Source organism: Neltuma alba, unplaced genomic scaffold (genome assembly GCF_004799145.2).
Source record: "Neltuma alba isolate B1F8T4 unplaced genomic scaffold, ASM479914v2 tig00010268_pilon, whole genome shotgun sequence".
NCBI lineage: Eukaryota > Viridiplantae > Streptophyta > Magnoliopsida > Fabales > Fabaceae > Neltuma > Neltuma alba.
In genome coordinates, this window is record NW_021635193.1 from 85,189 (window position 1) to 111,703 (window position 26,515).

Sequence of the window (26,515 nt, forward strand, 5' to 3'; positions counted from 1 at the left end):
AATAGCCCAACCATAAGACAGAAGCGTGTTACCCAAAAAAAAAAAAAAGCAAACAAGATGACCTGGTCTAGTCCCAATCTAGTCCAGTCCTGACTGGAACCAGCATAGCATTGAGACAAGATGAGACACAAGATAGATTTCCTGTTTATTAGGACGGGACTAGGACAAGTTAGTCCTAGAGGTGTGAATCAGAGTCAGCCCTTCAGGGCTGGCGGGTTTAAAAGGGCTAGTCCTCCAGGGGCTGAAATTTTAAAAATGCCCCAATTTGTTAGGCCCGGCCCTTAAGCTACAGGGCTTAAGGCCGGCCCACAAGCTTTGGCCTGTTTAAAAAAAAATTCTTTTTTTTTAATTTATATTTCTCATATTTTTTATAAAAAATAAAAATAAGCCAATGAAATTGTTAATAAAAGACATAAATATGAATAAAATTAAGTTACAAATATAAAATATCATCATATATAAATATCCATCAACATCCAAGAACATCTAAAACATTCATTAACAAAATAACAACATTCAAAAGTTTTATATATTGTGCAATTGTGCAATAAATAAACACTATCATTAATCTTTTGAAATTTCATCATCACCATAATCAATTACTCTTCTTCATAAGTATGTTTTTCTTTCGTAACAAAAATATCAAGTTTTTCTTCTTTATAGAAATTTTACTTTTAAATTTTGCAATCTAGCTATTATTTTATTTTAATGTGAGAAATATTGTTGTTAAAACTCATGAATTTCTAATTCAAATTATAGAATCACAAGTTATATAAGTATAAAAATACTCTATTATCAAATATATATAGTTTAAAAATATCAACGTGTATAATATAAATCAAATCATTATTAAAGTTCAAATTAATCCATTTTTTAAAAATTTAATTGGATAAATTATTGTATAAAACTAAATAAATCAAATCATTCTGTAAAATTTAATTTTAAAATGATAATAATAACTAAATATTTGAAATATTATTAACAATGTAAAAAATTAATAATATTAGAATGATATAAAAAAATTTAAAAAAACAAAAAAGAAATATAAAAGGGTCTAAACAGGCCAACCCTCGGCCTTCCAAGGTAGGCCCTTTTAAACTCTCGGCCCTCCAGGGCTTATTTTCTATTTGAGGAGAAAAATTTCAAACCCGACCCTCATAATTTCAGGGCCTAAACCGGTTCGACCCGTTTTCCTGGTTCTAGTTAGTCCTGGTCCTATTTCATTTCATGAATGGCCTTACTTTTTAATAATATTTAGAACTCAGTTGTTTCTATTTTGAGCTTTAACTTTTTAAAATTTTATTAAAATCTTTTAACTTTGCAGAAGAGACCAAGAATTTCTAATTTTTAACACTGTTAAATAAGTTAATAAAGAATTTTAAACTACTTTAAAATGAGACGTTAAAAGTTAATAAAGTCACTTTATTTTGAGATTCAAACTCACAATGCCTCAAAACCACCACTAATTCAGTTTCAAATAAGTCTACGTAATGATTATCCTAGGTATTTTGAATTCTACAATTTTCAAGAAAAAAAATGGATTGGATTGGTCAGTTCAACTAAAAATCTCAGTAAACTAACCAATGATCCAGTCTTGTTTAAACAATAAACAGTCAGAAATTGACCCCACTCTAATCTACTAACTTTTGAATCACTTCCTTAATTGGTTTAATTTCCGATCCAAAACAATCTTTTTGTTTTTCTCGCAAATATTGCACATGTAAATCCAGATCAAGTTTAGCCTTTCAATTCAATTCACACAGCATATAATAAAAATAATGAAGGAAGTTGAAGATGATTATTATTTGGATCAAATTATTTTATCAAATTTCAAAATCATGAGAGTTCAATGTTTCATTCGTAAGTGAACCAATTAGAACAAATCAAGAAGCCATTTCTGATGCGTGGCCTGGCCAGCTTATCAACTCTAGAATGGACTTGGAATTTCATTCCTCAAATTCCAAATATCGTGCTCCCAAACAACATCATTGTACAAGGCACCGAAAGCTTCCTCTCAAAATGGAATCCGAGCAGAGCCCCATGACAATTGCTCGTCCACGAAATCCCCAAATCCAATGCCAGCCGTCGTCATTCCAGCTTGCCCAACCCATAACATTTCCTTCAAGCCGCTTCCCTTTTGTCTTCTCCTCTTCGTTCTTAAGCACATTGCGATCAACTTCAGTCTCGGCTTTCTTCTTCACTACGGCCCCATTTCTGCACCTTCACAACCTTTCACGCTCATAACCCGTTGCCTCTTCATGATTCTCGGTGCTTGTAAAGAGAGGAAAGGGGATGATAAAATTGGTAGATATTTATATTGTGGGGACCGCCGTTTGGCAGAAGTAAGAGGGACACCGTGGAAGAATAGAATATTTCTGACAAGATGATGACGTGAAGGATTTTGGGAATTGCCGCTCTATCTTGGAAGAAGAGAAATTCCAGCTTCTCGACCCACGGATCCATGTCGCGAGTCAAATTCTTCATGCGTTCACGTACGTACTGGCCACGTTCGTTGAGTCCTCCCATCTTCCAGGGATGTCGCGAGTCATGACCAGATACAAAGAGCGAGAGAGAGGAGATTGTTTTTTAATGTGATTTTAATTATTTATTAAATTGATTATTAATAAAATTTGTTAACACTTAAAAACAAAAACAAAAACATTCTAAAATATGTAAATAAAAATCAAATAAAATTTAAATTATTTGATGAAAAATAATACTTTTCTGGTTCTTAATATAAGACCCATTTAATTAATTTGATTAGATTAAGGAAGTTAGATAAGTTAGTTAATTATAAGAAAAGTGACACTTTTTTACTAAAACATCATAATTATTTTTCTTAATACCTAATCTCTTTCTTCTACTTGATTATGGTTAAGGGTGTATCCATAGAAGTAATTTATAGAAAATTGATAACTATGATAAATGGGTCTTATATTTAGGATCAAAACCAACTCAAAAATTTAGTCCTATATTAAGAATTGGAGGAGTATATATATAATTATAGTAGACGTTATATCACTTTTTAATTTAAATAGTTTATTTTTAATATCTTCTAAAAAGAATTTTTTCTTAAAACTTTCTATCACACAAATAACTAAATTAATGAAGAGAGAATCCCAATTAAATCCAATCAAAATACCTAAATTCAAATTTAGGCCTATATTTTTAACAAATTTCTAATTAAGTAATGATGCCTAATTAGGAAATTTTGAATGTTGTAAAATAACTAGAATGTTCTTTTTTAATTAAATTTTTTATTATTATTTTACTTCTCCCAAGTGATTCATCATCTCATGATTTTTTTTAATAAAAAAGGTAGTTTTACAATATTTAATATTTGTATATATAACTTACACTATTAAAAATATTTTAATAAGACATGTTAAATTACAAATATAAGTAATCTTTAAATAATTTTTTTTATTTTCAGTTCTTATAATTTACGTTAGTTTCATTTATTTAAGGAATATTGGATCCAACCAAAAACGTAAATTGTTACAACTTAATATTAAATATTTATTATAATTAAAATATTTTAAAATCTTGTTTACAACATGAAAAGAAAAAATATTTTTTAAAGACTAATGTTTTATGAAAATATTTTGGAGGTTTTAGTTATATATACAAAATTTCAAACACTGAAAAATTATTTATATTTTTGTCTGAATATTAATAATAAGATATGATGAACCGCTTTAGAGGGATCAAATAATCAATTTTTCGTTTCCCAAATTAACTCTTATATCCTAATTAAGAATTTGTTAAAAGTATAAGTTCCAATTTAGATTTAAATATTTTGGCTGGATTTAATTGAAATTTTTTCATTAGTGAAAGACATTATCTGTTTTATGACAAGCATTAGCTATAAAAGCTCTTTTCCATCTGTAATTACAAAGGTGGAGAGTGAGATGAAATTCTCTTTTTACGTTATTATTACTCAATTTTTCTAACTTTTCAACGACAAAATTTGATAAAAACACTTTTTAATAATAAAATACGAGAGTTGTTTTTCAGAGTTAAAAAATAATTTTTCATCATGTTCACCAATATATATATTTCTAATGAAATAATTGTATTATTTGACATTCAATTGGCGTACTTGAAAGGCATTAAATTTTAAGAAAAAGTCCCTTTTTTTTGGGGCGGTCCAAAAAAAAAAACCCCCCATTTGATTCGGAGTCGGTGGAATCGTTACAACGGTCAAAATATTGAAAATGCGATGACTAATTTGAACCCTGTGCCTGGCGCGCATCCGCGGGACTCTTGAGCGCCGACCGTTCCCCTCGCCTCCGCTCTAGCTCTTTCTCTGATGTGAGTCTTCTCTGTTATCTTTTTTGGTTGATAACGTGACTGTTCATTTCAGAATTCAGACTTCTGATGCAAGTTCTCTCTGGAATTTGATTGCCATAGGAACCTACTTAAAGACCCTTTCTGTGGCAGTTGTTAGATTTTTTTTTTTTTGTGATAATGTTAGAAATGGTGTTATTTGTTCGGAATCAACTCTTGATTTGTTTCCCTTCGTCCTTTTCTTCTTTCGGCAACTTCCTGTAAGTCACCATGTGATTTAGATATGTTGTTCTATTACTATGATTCACACTCGATCCTTATCATTCATAAAATACTCCTGAATTTAATGTATTAGTTTTTTTTTCAAACAAAAATTAGCAGCCAAAACCATCAAACGAAAAGGTACCAGAATCAGCTCAAAAAAGAAAAAAGAAAAAAGAAGGTACCAGAAAGAAAAGGGGTGCTGGAATCATTCTGCCAGAAAGAAAAAGAACTCAATAAAAGCTAATAACAAAGCCATTCGAGGAGAGATAACCATTGAGTTTTTCTTTTCTATTTTTTACGCTTATCCATATTTGCCCATTTATGATCTCTGGTCTCTTCTGATTTGGGGTGTGGTTGCCGCTCTCTCTCTCTCTCTCTCTGTGTCTGTTTGTCTTCTTGTGTGGGTGGATTTCATAATTTTTTTTATAAGCCATTAGCCTGTATATATTCGATCCTCTATTTTGGATTTCAATCAAGCCTCTAGCCCTCTACTGTATTTTGGCTGTGTGTAAGGATTCTTGCTACTTATACAAGGCTCCAACTGGATGGTCTTAATGATGGAATTGAATACTGTATATGTTCGTCATATGCTTCATCTCATCACCGAGAAGAGTTTTATATGTTTAATAACCATCGAATTCTTTTTCTAGTTTATGCATTTCTGTTTCATGAGGATAAGATGACATAATATAACAACATTGTCTTGTTATGATAATCTACTCATGGAGAATTAGATATTGCATGCTTAGCTAGTTTTATCTAGATGCTTGACTTTAAAACTCTGCCAAGTTCATCCAGTCCTAAATTTCTTCTTAAATGAGCTCTCGGTAGAAGTATGATGGCTGTTATGCTTACTCGTATATGAAGATACACACACACACACACACACACACAAATACACATATATATCTATAACCACCATATTGTTTTCAGCTATGTGGTTTATGTGATTGTTTATCTATGTAACATGCGCGCATGATGTTTTGTATTGCAAATGGTTAATGTATTTCATGGCATTGGGAGGCTTAAGTCATTGAAAGTGAAAGTACATTAGTTGAAGATGATTATTGAATTGCAATTACCCTAAGGACTTGATATTACTTGGAGCTTCAACTTTTTCATTGGGGATGGGTTAATGCATTTCTTGGCATTGAGTGGATTAAATCTTTGAAGAGGTGAAAGTGAACTAGCAGTAACTGATTCTGAAATTCAAGGCATATGGGAAAGTGCATGCATGTTAGGTGATCTATCTTCTCCAATAATCTGATGTCCGTCAAGGTTATGAGAACTCTATGACAGGTGGAGGTGAAGGCTTCTATGTTTAATTTGGGGTAATGACCGTTTAAGTAGGCGATGAACTGATTAATCCTACTTAAATAAAGGAGTTGACATGACTGTGTAAGGAGTAATCCCTGCGATTTCTCATAGATTATTGTGTAACCCTTGGGCAATTCTTAAATTGCTGATGGGATATCGAGATCTATGAACTCCTTTGCTGTCATTTCCCAAATTTCTCAAGAAACTCTACCTCCCTTGTCTAATGAGTGCTTTATTGCCTGTATGGACACGGTGGTTATGGAAGGGGCAAGTTCACCTTTCAAGCACATTATCTTCTCCTTTGTCTAGCCTTTCTTGTCTTGTTGCGCCAAGTTCACGGTGCTAAAGGATTTGAACCATTCAATGCCAAGGCTTGAGTTTTCTCTCCCTATCATGGAAAGGTATAAAGTTGGAGGTAGATAAAATCCATTAAGATTGGGTGTGGGATTCAATCTTGTTTTATTTTTGATTGAGAGCATGTGCCTTTTACGATGTCATGTGGCATGTTGGTTTTACTAAGTGAGAAAACAAATGGATATTTCGTATCATAAGGGATGTAAAGAACAAACACCATTAAAGTGCAAATCTCTTTATTGTAATGATTGGGTGGTACTTGGAGCTTTAAACTTTTGTTTTTGGGAGGGTTCAATGCATTTCCTGGCATCAAGTAGGTCAAATCTTTGAAGAGGCAAAAGCGAACTATTATGAAATTCAAGGCAAATGGAAAGGGGTGTGTGTGTTGGGTGATCTTATCTTCTCTAAGAACCTAATGTTTGTTAAGGTTAAGAGTAGTCTATGATAGGTGGAGGTCAAGGCTTCTGTGTTTAATTTGGGATAATGACCAGTCAAGTAGGCGATGAACTGATTAATCCTACTTAAACAAAGGAGATTCATGACTATGTGGGGGAGTAATCCTTCCAGTTCTCATTGATTATCGTGTAATCCTGTGGCAATTCTTAAATTGCTGGTGGGATATCGAGATCTGAGTTCCTTTGCTGTCATTTCCCAAATTTCTCACGAAACTCTACCTCTCTTGTTTATGGATTACTTTATTAGCCATACGGACACGATGGTTATCGACAGAGCAAGTTCACCTTTCAGGCTCATTATCTTCTCCTTTGTCTGATTTTTCATGTCTTGTTGCCCTAAGTTCACAATGCTGAAGGATTTGAACAACTTGACATCCAAGGCTTGGGTTTTCTCCAACTAACTTGGAAAGGTATAAAGTTGGAGCGAGATAAAGTCTATGAACATGGGGTAAGGGATTCCATCTTATCTTATTTTTTATTGACAGCATGTACCTTTTATGATTTCTCTTTGTGACGTGGTGTGGTTGGCATTGCCAAGTATGAAGGATCTAATGCAACAAACAAACATCATGAAAAGTTCCAATTGCTTTTATCTTATCATATGGTTGGATAATAATTGGAGCTTCAAATTAATCGTATTAGGGAAGGAACATTGTATTTCCTGGCATTGAGTGGATTAAATTTTTAAGGAGGTGAAAGTGAATTAGGAATAACTGATTGTGAAATTGAAGGCAAATGGAAAGGTGGTGCATGTTGGGTGATCTATCTTCTCTTAGAACCCAATGTCCGTTAAGGTTATGAGCACTCTATGATAGGTGGAGGTTAAGGCTTCTTGGGTAATGACCATTCAAGTAGGCTATGAACTGATTAATCCTACTTAAACAAAGGAGCAGTCATGACCGTGTGGGGAGTAATCCTTCTGGTTGTAATCCTTGGGTAATTCTTAAATTGCTAATGGGATATTGAGATGTGAGAGTTTCTTTGCTGTAATTTCTCACAAAACTCTACCTCCCTTGTTTACAGAGTGCTTCATTACCTATACAGAAATGGTGGCTATTGGCGGGGCAAGTTCACCTTTAGAGCACATTATCTTTTCCTTTTGTCTGACTTTTCATGTTTTGTTGCCCTGGGTTCACAATGCTGAAGTATTTTAACCACCCGATGCCAATGCTTGAGTTTTCTCCACCTAACTTGGGAGGTTATAAAGTTGGAGGTAGATAAAGTCCATGAATATGGGATAAGGGTTTCCATCTTAATTTATTTTTGATTGACAGCTTGTTCCCTTTTTTTTTTCCTTGTTTATTTTCCTTGTGATGTGCTGAGGTAAGTGCTACCAAGTAAGAACTCAAATGGATGTTTTTTTTTTTTTTTATCATTTTGGATGCAAGGAACTAGCATCATTAAAGCTCAATCATTTTATTGTAAGGATTGGGATTTATTTTGAGGTTTTGAACATCAAGTGTTACAACTATTAGTTTCAAGTACTTCTGACCAATTGATATTCGAGTATTGTTTATTCCTAAGAAGGTATGGCTTTCTTAATATGGTTTTTCCTTTCAACTTGAACTCTAAAAACCTCATTAAGGAGTAACATTTCTCTTCCACTTAATATAACAATTGTTCATTGTTGAAAGACTGAGTTTGCTATATGCATGAAGATGCAAAAAAGTTTTGTTCTAATATACCTTATCGTTTTTGTATAGGTAGATGCATTTATAAAGATTGTTTTATTGTTGTGGTTAAGCGTCGGACACTTTATCTTTTATCATCCTTTACAATTTTTTTTTTCAGGTATCATATAATTCATTTCAGGAAAGGCACCTTTAACTTCTTTTTTTTAACTTATTCTTCTGTGGTAATGTTTTCTTGAAAATGTTTCCCATGAATCCTATTTATAGGTTGATGCTGCTCTTGATAGAAATCAGTTCGGGAGGGAATGCTAATGTAAGCAAGGTGTTATGCATCTAATGTAGGGTATAACTGAGATTGGTATCTTCAAGTTTTCTCATGCAAAATGTCAAAAACTAGTTAAAGAAATTGTCCCTTCCTCCAAGAAACTAAGGGTAAGAATCTCACTCAATAGTCTTTTGATACTGTGTTGCTATCTAATGGTAAGTACTGGACACAGAAAAAGGAATTTTTATTGAAATTTAATCTACCCAAGAAATTTAATTTAATCAATGTTCTGAATCATTGCTAGTGACAATTATATAAGTCACTCTATGTATGGTTACTTAGTCTTTGTTTTACTCAGAAGCTGGTTGGTGTCACGTGTGAATACCGCATGAGATGAATCCTAACTGTTTTGAAGGACAATCTTTCGGCAATGTAGTAAGTTTCAAGATTGAATCATTAGTTTGCAAAGAAGAGAAGAGAGAGAGGGAGGGACTTTTGGGTATACTTCATTTGGAATTTCATTATTATACGTTATCTTAGAGAGTGTCTTTTAAGTATGCATGGTCAAGTATTTCCTTTACTTAAGTTTAAATAATTTGAAAAACTAAGTAGGTTGACCCTCCCACGTGTCTATGAGCATGACAACATGTGCAACTTCAGATAAGGAAATGGTTCTCTGAATTGTTAAATCCATTAGTTGTTGAACTTTTGTTTTAATGACTGCAGGATCGAGTAAACTTACCGAAACTTTTTATTGTGGAAAATTGAAAGGTTCTAAACTTTGTTAATCTAGTGATTACCAACTTATTAATGCGAGTCTTGCAGTTTCATTTTCTGGATGCTAGCTTCAGAGATCTGGAAACTGGGAAGGAAAACTCGTTTGGTAATGTTAGTTAAAATTTCTGCTCTTGCTTATTATTTTGATAATATGATATATGAAGCCTTGCAATTATAAAATGCATTACGGATAATTATGACAACAGTTGTGGTGTTTGCTCATTGGAATTTTGGTTGGTTTCTTTCTTGCATTTTATTATAATACAGATGAGGTCGGGATGCTTTGATTGGATCGGGCAACAATTATTGTTCCACTGTATTTTTTATGGGGGTGGGTACGTTTAGTAAAGACGCTGATGCACAGTCAAAAGCTTTTTCAAACTTAATACTATATCCTTTATTTTTTTGTTCAGTGTCGCCCTATGTTGAAGAGCTCTTGTCTTAATAATACCCCTTTCTACTGACTCTTTGCCCTGTATCAACAGGATTTCCGGAATTTTGATCTTCCAGACAAATTTATTAATAGAACCATAGACCATAACAGAATGATGCAGAGAGTATGTGAGTACGTGAGAGATCTTGATTATTAACAGGTATGGGCCATGGATACTTGTTGGCAAGTGTCTTTAGGAGTCTAGCCGTTACAACTAAATAACTAATCATAACAGCTTATCCCCAATATTTATCAGGGGTCTTTTAAACGCACATTTTTCTGGCAGAGCTCATATTTTGTACAACACTTCTCCAAAATCAATTCACACAAATATGGTGTGTAAAAGTTACAGTGGAGATTTGATATCCTTTTATTTTGGACAGAGATCATAGTCCATAGAGCATGGAGTCTTGTGCTAAGTGGTTCCCCGAAGCTGTAGGAGGATATAAAACACCTTCATGTTCCTCTTTTAGTGTGCCTTTAGGAAATGGTGGCCCACGATAAGAAAGCTTGGCTGGCTTGAGCTTGAGAAAACTTATAAAATGGTATGATTTTTGAGAGGAAGGTAGATGTTCTTAAAATAATTTATGCTTTCATCTATTTCTAGAAAGTTCATATGATGCAGTCATTCTTGCATGATACTGTTTCTTGTGTGCTTCTTTCTGTGTACTTGGGACGTTGCTTTTTGCTCAACTGAATCAAATTATTGCTTTCCTCGACCTGAATTGTTGTTTGAACTTACGGGATCAAGATGTTCCCCACTAATTTCTTTATGCCAACAATTCCACTGATTCTTGTTATGAAGTAGTCATTGACTGAAGATTCTTCTATTCGATTTATTTGTGCTTTATTATGATTTTTGTGTACTTTCATAATATATGCATATTCTAAAGCGTTCAAGATGTGCTGCTCTTTTACTTTAGGTATTCATTTCTCAAGCACTCTTGTCCCCAATTAAAAATAACAAGGTTACTTCTGGTGATTCTGTTGGTCCTGATCGCTCTGGCATATGTTTGTACTTTATAATGATTGTTGCGTACTTTCATATTATGCATGTTCTAAAGCTTTAAGATGTTCTGTTCTTCTACTTTAGGTACTCATTTCTCAAGCACTCTTGTCCCAAATAAAAAATAACAAGGTTACTTCTGGTGATTGTGCTGGTCCTGATCTCTCTGGCATATATACGTCATAGCACTTTAACCTCCAAGGAATCTACGAGAAGATCATACACATGAAAGGTATATTTGATGGTTTTTGCTTGCATCCTTCATAATTTTAGATTATACACATGAAAGGTATGGTCAATGGTTTCAGGTTGCATTCTTCATAATTTTAGATTTTTTTTGGCCAAACATAATTTCAGAGTTCAAGCAACTGAAAATTTGCCTGACTAGGTATGGGGATGTAACCTATTTTTGCACTTTCTGTTACTCCTGCAGGTACTATTCTCCTTGCTATCCGCGGTTTGGTTGGCAACACTTCCTTTGAGAAAATTCAGGTAAGGACATCTAACTTTCCCATCAAACCCTTAAACAAGGTCGAGGGTAAATTATAAGCATCTAATGGCTATTTTACAATTAGCATTGAGTTCAGATTTTCACGCCAAATTATAAGCATCTAATCTAGATTAACTGGACTGTTTAGATTTGTTGTTATTTTAATTTTTTAATTTTTTTAATAATTTTTATTTTAAAAATATAAATTTAATGATTAAGATAAGTATTGAAAAATAAAAGTATACATATACTATTTCTGGTTCTTAATATTAGAACTAATTTGACATCTAATTTGGTCCTAAATATAAGAACCTCATTCATCTTATCTTTCATATTTATTCAATTTTTTTTCAAAGTAGTCATTATAGTAGTTACAAATATTAAATGTTTTATTAAATGATAATTCTAGTTAATATAGATGATTAGCAAGGGTATTTTGGAAAGACAACATCTATTTATCACAAATAACTAACTTAACTAATTTTCTTAATCTATTCAAATTAGTCAACTAGCTCTTATATTAAGGATTGGAAGTAGTATTATTTAAAATCATAAAAACTTTAAACCATAAAAAATAAATGCAAACGGTCTTAGAATTACGCATCCGGTCTTTAATGTAATACGTAATTGGAAAGTTGATCTTGTTCATATATGTAAAACATATATGTTTATTAATTTTTTTTTGAATTAATTCTATTGATATTTTTTCAACAATAATAAAGTAAGAGAGAAAGTGAGGGAATTAAAAAAAATGTTTAAGATGTTTTAGAAAAAAATTATATTAATTAATTTAATTAGCATTCTTAATTTATTTTAGTTAGTTAATTATGTCTTATATTAAAAGTTTGGAGAGTATCATTTTAGTTAACTAGAGTTTATGAATGCGGTTGAGACATACATCAATTTTGGATCCCGTAAAGGCGGAGATGCATTGCTAGCAACAAAGATATTACTGTAAATTTTATGTTTTGTCCCACTATAACTATAACTTTGAACCCCTTGATTTACTCTCTTGTTTGGATCGGAAAATCTTACAATTTTTAATATTTTAACTTAGTCTCAAATCTCAATAAACATATTTTTAAACATTGTTTATTTTAACTTAGTCTCAAATCTCAATAAACATATTTTTAAACATTGTTTGAACAATTGGAACAGACCGATACAACCAATTGAACCCAGATCGGTCCGGTGCCGGTCTGAAAATGAAAGAAAACTAGCGAGCTAGAGAACCAATCAAAACAGCCTTAAGCTAGTCAAAATTGGTCACATATTTATTCATTTTTCTAGGTTAAAATTTATTTATATCATGATATTCATCGGGAAGGAAAAAAATGAACAGATCTATAGGAAAGATGTGTATATATATTTTGCATGTATATATTCTAAAATTATAAATTATATATCATGAAACAAATATATGGACATTTTGGATCAGGAAAATGAAGTATTGATGGATATTACCCTTTTCTTACTCTATATTATTTTTATGGATTTAAATATTTATTTTATTACTATGGATGATTATTTCTTTTTATTTTAAGTATATATTATTTACAATTATGGTTTAACCATGGGCTCGATGGTTAAAAAAAAGGTGGTCTGATCATTGAACTGTAATGCAGTATCTTAATTTACTCCACAGTCGGTTAGCTTTTCATAATATTGCTTTGCACTTAAGTAATTTCTAATAAGCTACTACCACATCTATTCTTTTCAATTCCTATTCTTTTTAGTCTTTGCTTAAATTATATTAAAATTTTTTCCAATTGTAAGTATTTTGTGCTATGGCCTAGAGATGCATTATCTAGAATGTTTTGTGAGAAATTCATAATGTTTTTGGTTTTGCAATTTTTGGGAGATATACCTACTCTCAAATAATTCCGTTTTGCAAAGACTTAGATCTTTCGAATAGACAAAATCAAGATGTTAAGCATTTAGAAAACTGACGAAATCCTGTCCGCCTCCGCATAGGGTTGCTTGTGTTTTCTGTCTCTCTTCCCTTCCTTTACAAAATTTAATGGTAAGAAATGATAAAAGGAGAAAAAGAAATGAAAGAGTTCCAACTTTAGCCGATTGCATCAAGAAAAAGAAATTAGGTGAATGTATTTTGTTCTATTAAAGTAAAATTATTATTTTTTGTTTTAAATAACTTGCATGTTTTGGATATTACAACAAAAATATGGATTTCATGCCTTTTTCGCATAGTCTAAAATAAGCGATATCATTGTTATTATTCATAATTTCTTAACAGTCCAAATTTATCTATTATAAAATATAGATATACATATATATTGTAATGTAATTTTTGCGAGTGCGTTTTCCTTCGTAATATTTCGACGCTTCTTGAGTCATTTAAAGGTTATAAATAAATATGAATGTGGAGTGAAGGGGTGTTGTAACTTGAAGTCAAATTCTGTTGATTTATTTATAAAGCTGAGAAAGAAGATTTTGTTTTTCCTTTATCTTGTTTATAAGTCACATTATTAAGCTTTTAGTCTGCATACATTATTTTGTCTTCCATTTTTTATAATACATATTGTTATTTTTTTTGAAAGTGTGTGTATTAAATAAAAGTAAAATTAAAAAAATCATTATATTTTAAGATGAAATTAATGTATTTTAAAAAAAATTTATCTTTATAAAATATGTTAAAATTTTCTTATAAATATATATGATCAGAGCATTATATTGGTTATTTTATTTTCTCTAGTTTGGCAAGATTGGATGAGCACCGGAGGGAGGTCATCAGCAAGGCGAGCGGGCAGCAGTAACCGAGTAGTGGTCTTGATCTTGATTGAACGCTGCTGGGTCAAAAGTCAAAAGTGGGTTGTACATTCTCTCCTAGTGTCATTTTCTCTTTGAGAGAATTATAATGAAATCCTAACTAAGAAAAATAATTGAAAAACAAGTCTAAGAGGTTGTCATTTTTACTATAAAACTTGTTATTATAGGTTGTTGAGATTGTTATTAGGACTTTTTGATAATTATTTCTTTTTTTATAAGACTTAATTGTAATTCTTTTTTGCTCTTTTGAAATTCCCCCTCTTCTTTTTTTTACCCCAATCTGTCTGCCGAGAAGGGTACTCGTTTCATAAATAAAAAATTAGTTAAAATAATTAAAGATAATAAATATATAAGAACTATAAATTTTTTTAAAAAGTATCCTTATCTAAGGGGAAGAGAATAAAATAAATAAATGAATGATAATTTGAAAAACATATTTTCTTATAAATATGGATAAGATATTGATAACAGTTGTTTCTTATGAAGAAGAATGGAAGGAGTATTGTTAGAATTTGCTATTGATGATATTTAGAGATATTTATTTACTCATCCGGTTCTAAATATAAGATTTTTATACACACTAGTATAAAGGTTATAAGAGTCTTATATTTAGGATCGGAGGAGTATATTGTAATTTTTGCATGTACTCTTTCCTAAATAATACCGCTTTCATTTTTTAATATAAGATTGAGTTGATTAACTTAAGAAGATTAAAAAAATTAGTTAAGTTAGTTATTTGTAATAAATAGATACTGTGTTTTGTAAAATATTCTTATCAATCATTTGTGTTTGAATTATAAATTAGTAGTAACTCCTTAATATATGCAACAATTATAAGTATTACTTGAGGACAAATAAATATTACTTCCGATCTTAATTATAAGACCTTATTTATAATCTATAAATGAGATTTTATAATTAGAATCAGGAATATTAAATATTGAAAACAAAATAGATTAGGGTTATATCTAAGATCAAATTAAAAATTAAATTAGTTTTTATATGAAAGAGCGTAAGTGGTATTTGAATGATCCGTGAATAATTCGAAGTTTATAAATAAAACTGAAAGCGGAGTGAAAAAGAGTCGAAACTCGAAATCAAATCCAACGAAATGGAAACCACGTACGTTTGCCGCAACGTTATACTGTTTTGGTGGCAAGAGGATTTGCCCCGTTCTTTCTTCTTTTTTAAAAGGGAAAAAGCCAATGACGATAGGTTTCCTTTATTAATTTACTTGATTAATTATATCATACTTAGCCCAGTGGCCTATCATTAATCGTCAATTCACTTGCGTATACGAGTATCTGAATACAAATTCAAAAAACAGTTTTGCGAAGAACACAGAAAGCATACGGACACACGTTTTACATATACTATGAGACACTTGGCTTGCGGATAACTATTGTTCATTACCCTTTTTTTTAATACAAATTATTCATTACCCTTTTCCCATATAAAAATGTTAGAAACTAATTATGCCTCCTTTGGATCATTAATTAATAGCATAGTTTGGGGAAAAAAATTAATAGGATAGTTACTTTTAACTTAATAATATACATATTATGGCCTATTTTCAGTAATTCGTCCACGGGGAAATTTTTTTTTCTTAAAAAATGTCTGACATAATATGAATAAAAATATTTAATAAATGTAATCAACAAAATATTTAATAAATGATTTTGTGAGGTATAAAATAGAATGATCTTATGATTCAATAACAATCGAGGATGATAAAAAAATTTGGGTTTATAATTTTACAGAAGATGGATAATAATTTTAAAATTTATGAATGATAACTTTAATTATTGGCAATTTTTTTATCGAGATCTTTCTCTAAAATTATTACACTTTGGGGATACTCATTTATTCCTTTTCTTATGAATTATTTATTCCATATATACAATACTGTATCTGACTATTGGTCCTTAATATAAAACATCATTTGATTTTTATTATGGTCCTAAATATAAAATTCTAATTAACTTTGTCTCTTATATTTATTTATTTATTAAGATAATTTTTCTAATAACGATAGTTTTAACCAATAAATTTGATTAATACGAATATTTTAGAAACTACAATACATATTTATTACAAATAACTAATCTAACTTATTTTCTTAATCTACTTAAATTATTCAATTAGTTTTTATATTTATGATAAGAGATGATAGTAATATTTGAGATAAAACTTCATTTAAAAAATAAACTAAATAGAAATTCATGCAACCCTCGTGCTTCTTCAGCCGCCCACTGAACCTGTGGCAACAGCGAGCTAATAGCGACTTGTCAGAGTAACGGTTTTGTTAATTCTTGCGGACACTAATTTAAAAATTAGAAGGACAAATGACGTAAAAGAACGAAATGCTTTTTTTACCTGAACAAAAAAACAAAAGAAGTTGGATATGTTTTCACTTGGATTTGTTTTTTACTAATAGTGTGTTTGGAATAATTTACAAGTATTTCTTCAATCACGATTTATAGAATACGAGATAAGTATATGAAAAAAATTTTATCTCAATTTATATAAAACTAGGGTTGTTCACGGGACAAGACACAGGAATGGGACAGGATTTTCGTCTCCTATCCCATCCAGTCCCGGTTCTGTTCTGGTCCCGTCAAGACTAAGACCAAGACAGAAATAGGACGCCCCGTTTACCTTTTCTTAAAAAAAAAAACTATTATTTTTTGTATGAATTTTTTTATGTTATAATGTTTATTTTTATTGGCTTTTAAAGATAAAAATATTATGTAAAAAACTCAATTATATAGTATAAAAAAGTGTAAAAACAATACTGTAAAAAAAACATAAAAGAAACATTACACGATGACTTTATGAATTATTTTTTTGAGGAAAGAGATTTCCTTGAGATAATATTACAATTTAAGAACTGAAAATCACTATAAAAATAATTATTATTAATAAGTGAATTAAATAATATAATAATTATTATTAATAAATAATTTTTACAAAAAATACTCCGAGACAGGACGGGATGACCCCGTCTCGTGTCCTATCCTGTTTTATCACGAACTGACCAAGATCGGGATGGGATAAGTTGAACACCCCTGTATAAAATGAGTTTGTAAGTTATTTTTAACCTCATGTCAAACAGAGCCTTGATATTCTGCTTGCATCACAAACTCATCTGTTAATAATATAATCAATCAATTAATCAAAAATAATATAATCTGGTATTAATATAAATTTTAAAATTTACAAGAAATTAAACATATATTTTTTCATGCATTATCGAGTACGAAGTAAAAAAAAAAAATGCACTGTTTATTAAATAGTAATTGAAGAAATTTACCCTCAAGCTAAATTAACGCCATCCGGGGGTCACAGACTTGAGGGCAATTCCATTACACACAAGAATGGAATAGCAAGCTATAAGGCGAAATCGAATTTGTTCTTACAAATATGTTGTTTTGATATCCTTGGCAGCCAGGCTCCATCTAGTTACTATTTTCAATATGTTTATAAATCAATAAAAATAATATAAAAAAAAAAAATCATAACCAACTTGTTCTTCTCACCTAAGAAAAATCATAAATATGGTTTTCTTGTGGGGCCTAAATAATAAATATGGCTAAAAATGATAGCATTATGAACCGGAAAGAATAGCCATTCCTTGCCTATCGCCTGAAGACCACCAGACAAAGAGAAGAAGGAAGACCAGAGAAGAAAGAAGCAGTAGTAAATGGTGAGTGAATCAAATTCAAATCTGCCTCAGGAACTATTAGAGGATATACTCTCAAGGCTTCCTTACAAATCCTTATCGCGATTCAAGTGTGTCTGCAAGTTCTGGTACACTCTCTTCACCGATCCCATCTTCCGAGCCCTTCACCTCTCTCATTTCATCAAACACCACGCCTTCAATGATAGTGTGTTCCTCAGGCTCTCTTTCCCCACTACTTCCTATGGCTTCTACATGCAAAACTACAAACTCTTTTCCCTCTCTAACAACGATTCTTCTATTGATGATACCTTCTTGCCCAGAGTCAAACTTCTTTCCACGAAATTCAGAATTTCGGGTCACTGTAACGGGATACTCTGCTTGTCAGGAGGTTATTGGTCTCACAGTAATGAGGTTATTTTGTATAACCCAGCGACCAGGGAATTCAAATGCCTTCCTGATTCAAACATGCTGTCCAAATCCTCGTTTGCTTTAGCTGTTGGATTGGGATATAATTCTATAACCGATGATTACAAGGTTGTGAGGATTTGGTCTGTGGATACTGGTGTGTACACCACGAATCGTATGGAGGTGTATTCTCTGAGCACTGATTCATGGACAAGAATGTACAATAGCAACACTAGGGATTTTGATTTTGCTGATGATTGTTTCGCCTTGTTCTTCAAAGGAACGTATTACTGGTGGGGTTTCAGACGCGGAGACAAGTCGACAATTATCCTAGCACTCAGAACTGGGGACGAGATTTTCCACAAAGTGTCTGCGCCAGATAACGTGGATATCAGCAAACCTGAGGGTAGATCTTTAGCTGAGTGGAAGGAATCACTCTCTTTGATTTGCTGTTCTGGTTTTGGCCTGAACATGTCGATTGACATATGGGTGATGAAAGGATCTGGTGCTCAGGATTCATGGACCAAGATGCAGAGTGTGACAAGTCTTCTATTAGAAGAACCTAAACCTTTGGTTTTCTGGAAGGGAGATGAACTTCTTTTGGAAACGTGTGGTGGGGAGATTAAGTCTTATAACGTTGTTACTCAGAAGATTAAGAATTTGAAGATAGAAGATCGCCCGGTTCTGCACTCTGTTCAAGCCGTAAACTATGCGGCCACTCTGGCTTCGATCAATGGGGGCACTTGCCTCACGTGATGTACATATTTTATTTCTCCTCCTCCTTGTATATTTTTTCTTTGGGTTGCGCTGTTTGAGCCTAACGTTACCATATAGGTCTACTATCGTTGGTTTGGCTTGTATTGGTTGCTCTCTGTATGAGCCTTTCTGTTCCCGAATAGGCCTAATCATCGTTGGGCTGGCTTGTACCGGACACTCTTTCACTAAAATAAAACTAGTGAATTTACAATTTTACCCAGCGCATGTATATTCATTCAGCCAATAAATAGGCAGTAACTTTTTGAAAAATAAATAAATAATGCAATTCTCCATGGTCTAGGCATTGCGGCCCTAATTGTATGTTGATTCGGCTACAGTTGATGGCTTTTTGGGCTTTTCCTGTGAACTTTCTGGTAACTCTGGCAAACCAATGCAGATTTATTTTAAAAAAAAACCCCTTGGGTGGGGGGGTGGGTTTAAAAATTCATCTTAACCCACATTATAAGTAGATCCGGTTAGAGGAAAATTGTGGATCTTTATGTTAATTTAAGAGATTTATTATATCTTCTTTTAACATTTACAGTCTTTTGTAAATTACTCTGAAGATTTTAATTAATTTAGATTTAAAGGAAGTTTGTAGCCGTTTTTTTTTTTAATAAGTGTCAATTTCATATGATAGGTGTGTATTGATGAAAATGAAAATCCAATTGTTTTTGCAACCACAAATCCGTAGAAGATCGCTTTCAATAAGTGTCTCTCGATACATGTTAGGTTGAGACAAAGGAGTTAGAATTACCTTTTTTTTTTTTGGGTGAAGTGACTTACATTTTTGCACAAATATATCTTATCTAATATCAACATTATCTTGGCAAAAAAAAATCAATATTATCATGTCAATTTCTAATATTGTCCCGATATTTTATAGCTTAGTAGCATAAAAAACTTATAATAAGTAAAAAGTTGGCGCTCGATTTGGCTTATAACTTTATCTTAGATCACTAATATCTACTCTTTCAGTCCTAAATATAATACCCTTATACTAGTGTGTATAAGAGTCTTATATTTAAGATTGGAGTAGTATCTCCCTAATTTGAAAAATTCTAATATTATCAAGTCCACTAAATAATTCTCCCATGTTTCAAAGAATTACACTCTTTGCAAGACATGAGTTCTTGGTATATTTGCGTTCTGATCTTGAAGCCAAAAAAATATACTTGCATGGTTAATTTTTTAATTTGAGGCTTTTGATAAATTTTTTTTTTAAAAAAAAAAAGCCACAAGCGTGAAGAATCTATACACGCTATAGATTTTTGTTGCGGGATTGATTATGACATAAGGTTTACATGCGGAATTATAATTTCAGGATCTGGTGTGCACGACGTGTCACCATATCAACGCTCCAAAAACTAATTCAGCGAGGACCGTAGAAAATCATTCTGGCTTCGTCAATTGCTCGTTCTCTCAAGAAGCAGCTGTCTCGAGCGTTAGCCACATACAGCGAGAGAGAAGCAGAGAGACACCGAGAGCGCAGCCATGGAAGCTGCATTGTGTAGTCGACTTGCCCTATCTCCCAACCATTTTTTGAATGCTAGAAATCGTGGTACATACTCTATCCACCTTGAATCTTTTTTAGAATTGGTAATCACGCGAAGAAACTGCTATAGCTGTTTAGATTTATTGAAAGTTTTCAGGTGAAAGAGCATCGAATATGAGAAACGCTGTTTTCTGGATTAATTATCGCATTTCTTCACTTCTTTCGTTTTCCCCTACATCATAATTAGAGTGATTCCCGCTATTGTTCCAATTTCTAACCGCAGGTGGTAAACGTTTTCTTTTTAAATATAACAAAAATCGGAGCACTCTAATGGCAGCATCAGCCACGGGAGTAGGGAAAGGTGGGGGGTTGTTGGAGAGGCCCACCATAGAGACAACACCTGGTCGGGAATCCGAGTTTGATATACGGTAATTGCCTTGTAGGCGCAGTATGGAAGTTTTTAATCATTAGGACTTTTATTCTGGCTTATTAGGAATTTTATTATAAACGAAGCAGCTTGGAAATCCTCCATAGAATGGTGAAAAATAATTGGGTGATTGGGTTCATGCATTCTGTTTATAATGGTACCTGTTCTGGTGTATTAGAACATTTACTTTAAACGAAGCAGCTTGGATATTCTCTATAGAATGATGAAAAATTCGTGGGTGTTGGTTCATACATTCTGTTTATAGACTGTCTTACAGGTATAACTAAAACTCCTACCAGCTTGTTGGTGAATCCTTGACCGACAATATCAATAGTGCATGTTAGATGTGAAAACCCTCTGCTGTATGCATTCCATGTTGTACGTGTCATCAATCAAGGACACTTGATTGCCAATTGGAATAACCCATTTTGATTGCACATTCGGCCTTTTGATTCTGCACAGCATAGTTACACGTTGAGGGCTGATTGCAGAAAATGTTATTCACCACAGCTTCAATATTACAGCTATATCAAACCAAGCAGGCAACAATTGCAGTTACAGTTACAGAAATGATGCCGGGGATATTCTTTCTACGTTAGGATTGAACTATATCCAATTATTCTCTCACCTGATTATGTTCTTTCAATTCCCACCCCACCCCCGAAATAAAAAAGGAAAAAGGAAAAAAAAAAAAAAAACTGCTCTCCGTAATATTGTTGTTTGAATCCGATTTTCTTCGCTGCATCTCATATTTCTTTTAATTAAAGACTGGTAAACTGTTTAGTATTAGTCTGGTTACCTTGTTTCTCTTATATGTTTGCGTGGTTTGATGTAGATGGCATATTGTGATAGTTACGGTGGAAGTATTGTCATCTGAATGCTTTTGACAGGAAGCATATTTTAGCCTAATTTCTTGTATTGCTGTGGTTGAATGTGACAACATACATTTTTTTCTTCTTCTAATACTCTCTTGGAGAACCGATTTCTTTCTTTTACTTTATATTAAGGAACAAAAAGCATGCTATGATTCTGGATTTGTGCAAATTATTTTAGTTTTGCTGCCTGCTGTTAGGAGGAATTTGAAAGTGCCAAGAGATGGCAAAACATCGATGATGTGTATTGTCTTGCAGGAGATCAAGAAAGACATCCCCACCTTATCGGGTAATGCTGCACAACGACAACTTTAACAAGCGAGAATATGTTGTTCAAGTGTTGATGAAGGTGATACCTGGAATGACACTTGATAATGCTGTTAACATAATGCAAGAGGCACATCATAATGGACTGTCTGTGGTAATCATCTGTGCTCAAGTGGATGCTGAGGAGCATTGCATGCAATTGAGAGGAAATGGCCTTCTTAGTACAATTGAGCCGGCTGATGGTGGTTGCTGAACAATGAAGTGCTTCAGTCTATATCAGTTTTATGGGGACGCTCTAATATGGATTGTACATATGCTACATAGTACCCATGCTGTCTTGTACTTAAAAATGATCTATGATGAGGTTAAAGTTGTAAAGTTAGTGATTAGGCAAGGGAACGTTTTGTTGTGCTTACATAGACATGCAGATGTTATCATGTGACGCTACCTGAGTACTAGTAAATATATACATCAAATTGAGCAATGGACTTTTATATTATTTATTTGTGGTGTTACCCCTTAGCTCACCAATAAGAGATTTACAAAAGCTAGATGTGTGTGGTTCGCAAATACCCAAAACAGGATCCGTGAAGTGTTTAATTTCCAGAATTTATCTGGATCCCAATGGCTAGAATTAAACCTGTATTTCTCGTCTGCTGCAACTGGAACACTTTTGGATGTAGAGAGCTCTATGCTCTTCGTCCCTTGAACAAGAAAATATTCCATCTGGCAATTTTGGACTTTTGGTGGTCTAATGGCAGTTTATGATTGATAAACAATTTGTTGTTAAGAGTCTGTACATTCTTACTTGTTCATTCAATAATTTAATGATAAAAAAGAAATTAGAGCTAGAATGTTGAAGTCAACTTTCGGGAAGGTAATTTGCACTCGTATGAGGAGCCCTGCCCAAGTACACATTGAGATGGAAGAGCCACATTTGCTGTACACCCAATTCAAACATTCTATGTTGATGATAATGATTACTGAATTACTGATTCTTTCTCTTCCTGGTACCTGCAATCCAACTTGGATTCTCCAAGTATGCAAAAAGCATTAATATTAGTCTTAACACAGCCAACGATGCTAAGATTAAAGTTAATATCCAATCTAAACTTTTTTTTTTAACTTTTTTTTTTCCTTTTTTGACTTTGGGAGTATTTTTCCCGAATGTTCATTAAATTGCTAATCGCAAAGTGCAAGTATTTTTTAGCATGCACTTGGTAGATTTATTTTTTGTCTTGCTCTGAAGGTATATTTATTTATATTAGCCTAGAAAAAGAAGGTATATTTTGTATTAAATGCAAAATATTAATATTTTTAAAATTTTGGATGAGGAAAATGTTTTTACTTGAATGCTTGTTGCATCATAGTAGTTTAACAATAATAGTGGTTTCCTTCTTTTAACTCCTCACTGTTAATATTCAGATGGAAAAATCCTAAAAAAGTAATTGTTGAATTTTAAAATCTTAAACACTTGTAAAGAAAATGACTACATTTAAAAAACAAATAACAACACACGTAATAATCTTTTATTTGGAATTTTGAAATTCAACAATCTTTTTTTGGGATTTTTCCTATCTAGATCTCCAACTTCAATGGTTGTTCATACTCTTTTCCAATTATTGTTTTTTTCTCTGAGATGCAAATATTTTTCTTAGATCCGTCATTATAAATGCTGAGATATTGGCATCTTTACTGTTCTTCCAGGATAGTTGTGGATGATCGTGGCTATGATTGGGAGGGGATTTCTTTGGCCTTTAGGGACATTTTGGTATTTTTATAATTTGAATACATATACTCTATAAAATAAAGTTTTATTATATTTTCATAGGAATATCAAACACACTTAAAAACCCCTTTCGTATCTGCCTTCTCTTTCAATTTTACTCCCACTTCCACCCAAAAAAAATCATGGCAAAAAAGAAGGCAATAAAAGTAGCGGCGTGGGTGGATAGGGTGGGGGAACAATTAATGGCTTCAAGATTTCAGCTGGGTGAGAAATGCTCTCTCTCTAGGTCTTTTTTTTTTTTTAATAATTTTTCAAAATGATTGTTTACTTTGATACTAAATGAATTAATATATGTAAGCTTTAATTTATTTTATCTTCTAAACTTATAATTTATTTTTTGAAAATTAATCTTATTAATTGTACTTGTTAAAGGATTTCTACCCATAAATACTTTTGGATGCAAGTTATTCCTTTGGTCCTATTTATATGATAGAGAAAGAAGACTTTTTTTGGTCCTGTTTATAGGATACTGGGAAAATTTTTTTGTATGAATGTACAATTTTATCCCTCATTTATTATTATATTGACTTTATTTACATGAGGTATAATGTATATTAAATAAGGATAAAGTTGGAAAGTTATTAAATTTTAAATGAGTGTTAATAAAGTTTAAGGTTTTTTTTTGTCTGTGTGAAATATGCTGGAAGTGCCTTATAAATAGGACTGGAAAAGTATTAAAGAAATATTTTAGTAAACCATTAATTTCTCACAAAAAATTAATTTAACTAATTTTTTAATTTTTACAAATTAATTATTTAACTTTTATATTTAGAATATTTGGAATGAGAGGATTTATACAAGGAACCCGTGAGGAAGTCGATACCCGTTTTTCTTTTTCCTTTTCTACGTTTCATCTATCTCTCCCCAGTTAAGGATAATATGGCAAAATATTGCTATGTTTTATTATAATTTAGTTATTTTCTTGATCGATGTTAAAAATCTTAAAGTCCCAGATTGACGTACATTTGAGAAAGGCGGAAGTAATATCAGCAGCATGGTCATCAACCCTTTTTTCTTTTTTCTTTTTTTTCATCTTCTTTTTATTGGGGCTGGGTTGGGTAGAGAACAGCCTCTTTTAATGAATCTTAATTATAGTTGTATTTTTTTTGGCGAAAAAATTATAGTAGTATTATTCATATGGACTTTTGGGGCATTTGAACTCTATACGATGGAAATAGAGGGGAAAAAATGAAAAAAAAAAAATCTTAACGAGTTCAATTTGAAAATCCAGAAAAGTAAAATTAAAAGATTTTAACTAATTTTACTTGCTGTTTTATCTTACACATTCTTTTTATTAAAATTTTATAACTCGAATTTTTCAATTGTTTAAATTAAGCTTACTGAATAAAAAAACTCCTTCCTTTTCCCTCCAATTTCGTACGAAGCATGGGATAAAGCATGAGAGGCTAAATGATTTTGATTTCTCATGGAGAAAAGGATGTTGAAAACTGAAATACTATGTCGGGAGCGAATGTTTTCGTACATAACATCCCACATGAAACATAGAAAACCTAAGGAAATGAATGATGCTTAATGCAGTGTCATGACCCGCTTATATATATATATATGTGTGTGTATTCTTTTGGTTTTTAATATATGACCTAATTGTTAAGTTGATTTTAATTGTAAATATAAAATATATTTATTAATTTTTTCTAAATTATCCATATAAATACTCTCTCAAACATAATTAAGTAAAAAAAAAGACAATATTAAAAAAGATGATTAATATGTTTTAGAAAAAATATGTTATATTTTTTTATAATTAACTAACTTATTTAACCTCTTTAATCTAATTAAATTGGTTAAATAAATCTTATATTAAAAATTTGATAAGTAGATATATGGACAATTCAAAATCTCTCCCCCTTTAAAAAGAAACCCACACACCGACCCCTGTACAGCAACATGGGTATAGAACGCATGACCTCCTCTGTTACAAAAGACATCGGATGCCAATTGAACTAATAAGCTTTTGGCAGCCACTTATATACTATTACTTCCTGTACCTAATATAAAAATTTGTTTAATTTTTATTTTTATTTTAAATATAAAACCATAATTCATTTTGTTTATCATATTTATTTATTTTTTAAAGATAGTTTTTATAATAATAGTAGTTTTAACCATACACTTGATTGACAAGGATATTTTAAGAAAAACAACACCTATTTATTACAAATAACTAAACTAGTTTTTTTAATTTACTCAAATTACTCAACTAATTTTTATATTAAGGATCAGAGATAGTACTACTACTACTTCCTTTTGAATTTCCAAGACAAATTTTAAGTAAACTGTAAAACTGATTAACCTCATTAAATATAGTTAGAAAAATGTTGATATTCTACACTACAAACTTTCAAAAATGTCATTCATTTAAAGTAGCCCCTAATTAACTCACACTTAATTAATAATTAATATATCTTTAGAATAATATCTTAATCAATTATTATTTTCTTTAAAATATGTTATATTATGAAGTATAAAATCATTCTGAAAAAACGTTTTATAAACCATATCAGAAAGAGCATCATAATAAATTGCTCATTTTTTCCCTAAAACATAGGTATTCTCTTATTAAAGACAATCATATTCAATACACCGTCGAGTACTAAATGTGGATATCTCTCCTAATAAGGATTCAAATCTTGATTTATCATATTATGAGAAACTAGTCCCTTCTGTTAGACTTAACTTTGTTGGTTAATCAATTGCTCATCTCATTATTCATTAGTCACAGAACAACAGAG

The 26,515-nt window shown here is 31.7% G+C and overlaps 2 protein-coding genes and 1 long non-coding RNA gene across 3 annotated transcripts; all 3 read left to right on the forward strand.

The window, feature by feature from the left end:
- Nucleotides 1-8,392: 8,392 nt before the first annotated feature.
- Nucleotides 8,393-10,104, forward strand: LOC114755406 (uncharacterized). Its single transcript, XR_003741307.1, has 6 exons — nt 8,393-8,471; nt 8,579-8,624; nt 8,935-9,011; nt 9,402-9,464; nt 9,839-9,946; nt 10,043-10,104. It is a non-coding gene; the product is annotated as an uncharacterized LOC114755406 (long non-coding RNA).
- Nucleotides 10,105-17,641: 7,537 nt separating this feature from the next.
- LOC114755404 (F-box/kelch-repeat protein At3g06240) lies at nt 17,642-19,129 on the forward strand. The gene has a single exon (XM_028944279.1). The coding sequence runs from the start codon at nt 17,773-17,775 to the stop codon at nt 18,910-18,912; it is 1,140 nt and encodes a 379-aa protein (XP_028800112.1). The 5' UTR covers nt 17,642-17,772; the 3' UTR covers nt 18,913-19,129.
- Nucleotides 19,130-20,325: 1,196 nt separating this feature from the next.
- LOC114755405 (ATP-dependent Clp protease adapter protein CLPS1, chloroplastic) lies at nt 20,326-22,476 on the forward strand. Its single transcript, XM_028944280.1, has 3 exons — nt 20,326-20,473; nt 20,691-20,835; nt 21,965-22,476. Exons 1-3 carry the CDS (start codon nt 20,407-20,409, stop codon nt 22,224-22,226), a joined length of 474 nt encoding a protein of 157 aa, XP_028800113.1. The 5' UTR covers nt 20,326-20,406; the 3' UTR covers nt 22,227-22,476.
- Nucleotides 22,477-26,515: the final 4,039 nt, after the last annotated feature.

Excerpts from the sequence above, each read along its gene's own strand:
- LOC114755404 (XM_028944279.1), top strand. The coding sequence starts at position 17,773 with ATGGTGAGTGAATCAAATTCAAATCTGCCTCAGGAACTATTAGAGGAT.
- LOC114755405 (XM_028944280.1), top strand. The coding sequence starts at position 20,407 with ATGGAAGCTGCATTGTGTAGTCGACTTGCCCTATCTCCCAACCATTTT. Across the intron at positions 20,474-20,690 it reads TTTGAATGCTAGAAATCGTG|GTGGTAAACGTTTTCTTTTT; the intron begins GTACATACTCTA and ends TTCTAACCGCAG. Across the intron at positions 20,836-21,964 it reads GAATCCGAGTTTGATATACG|GAGATCAAGAAAGACATCCC; the intron begins GTAATTGCCTTG and ends ATTGTCTTGCAG.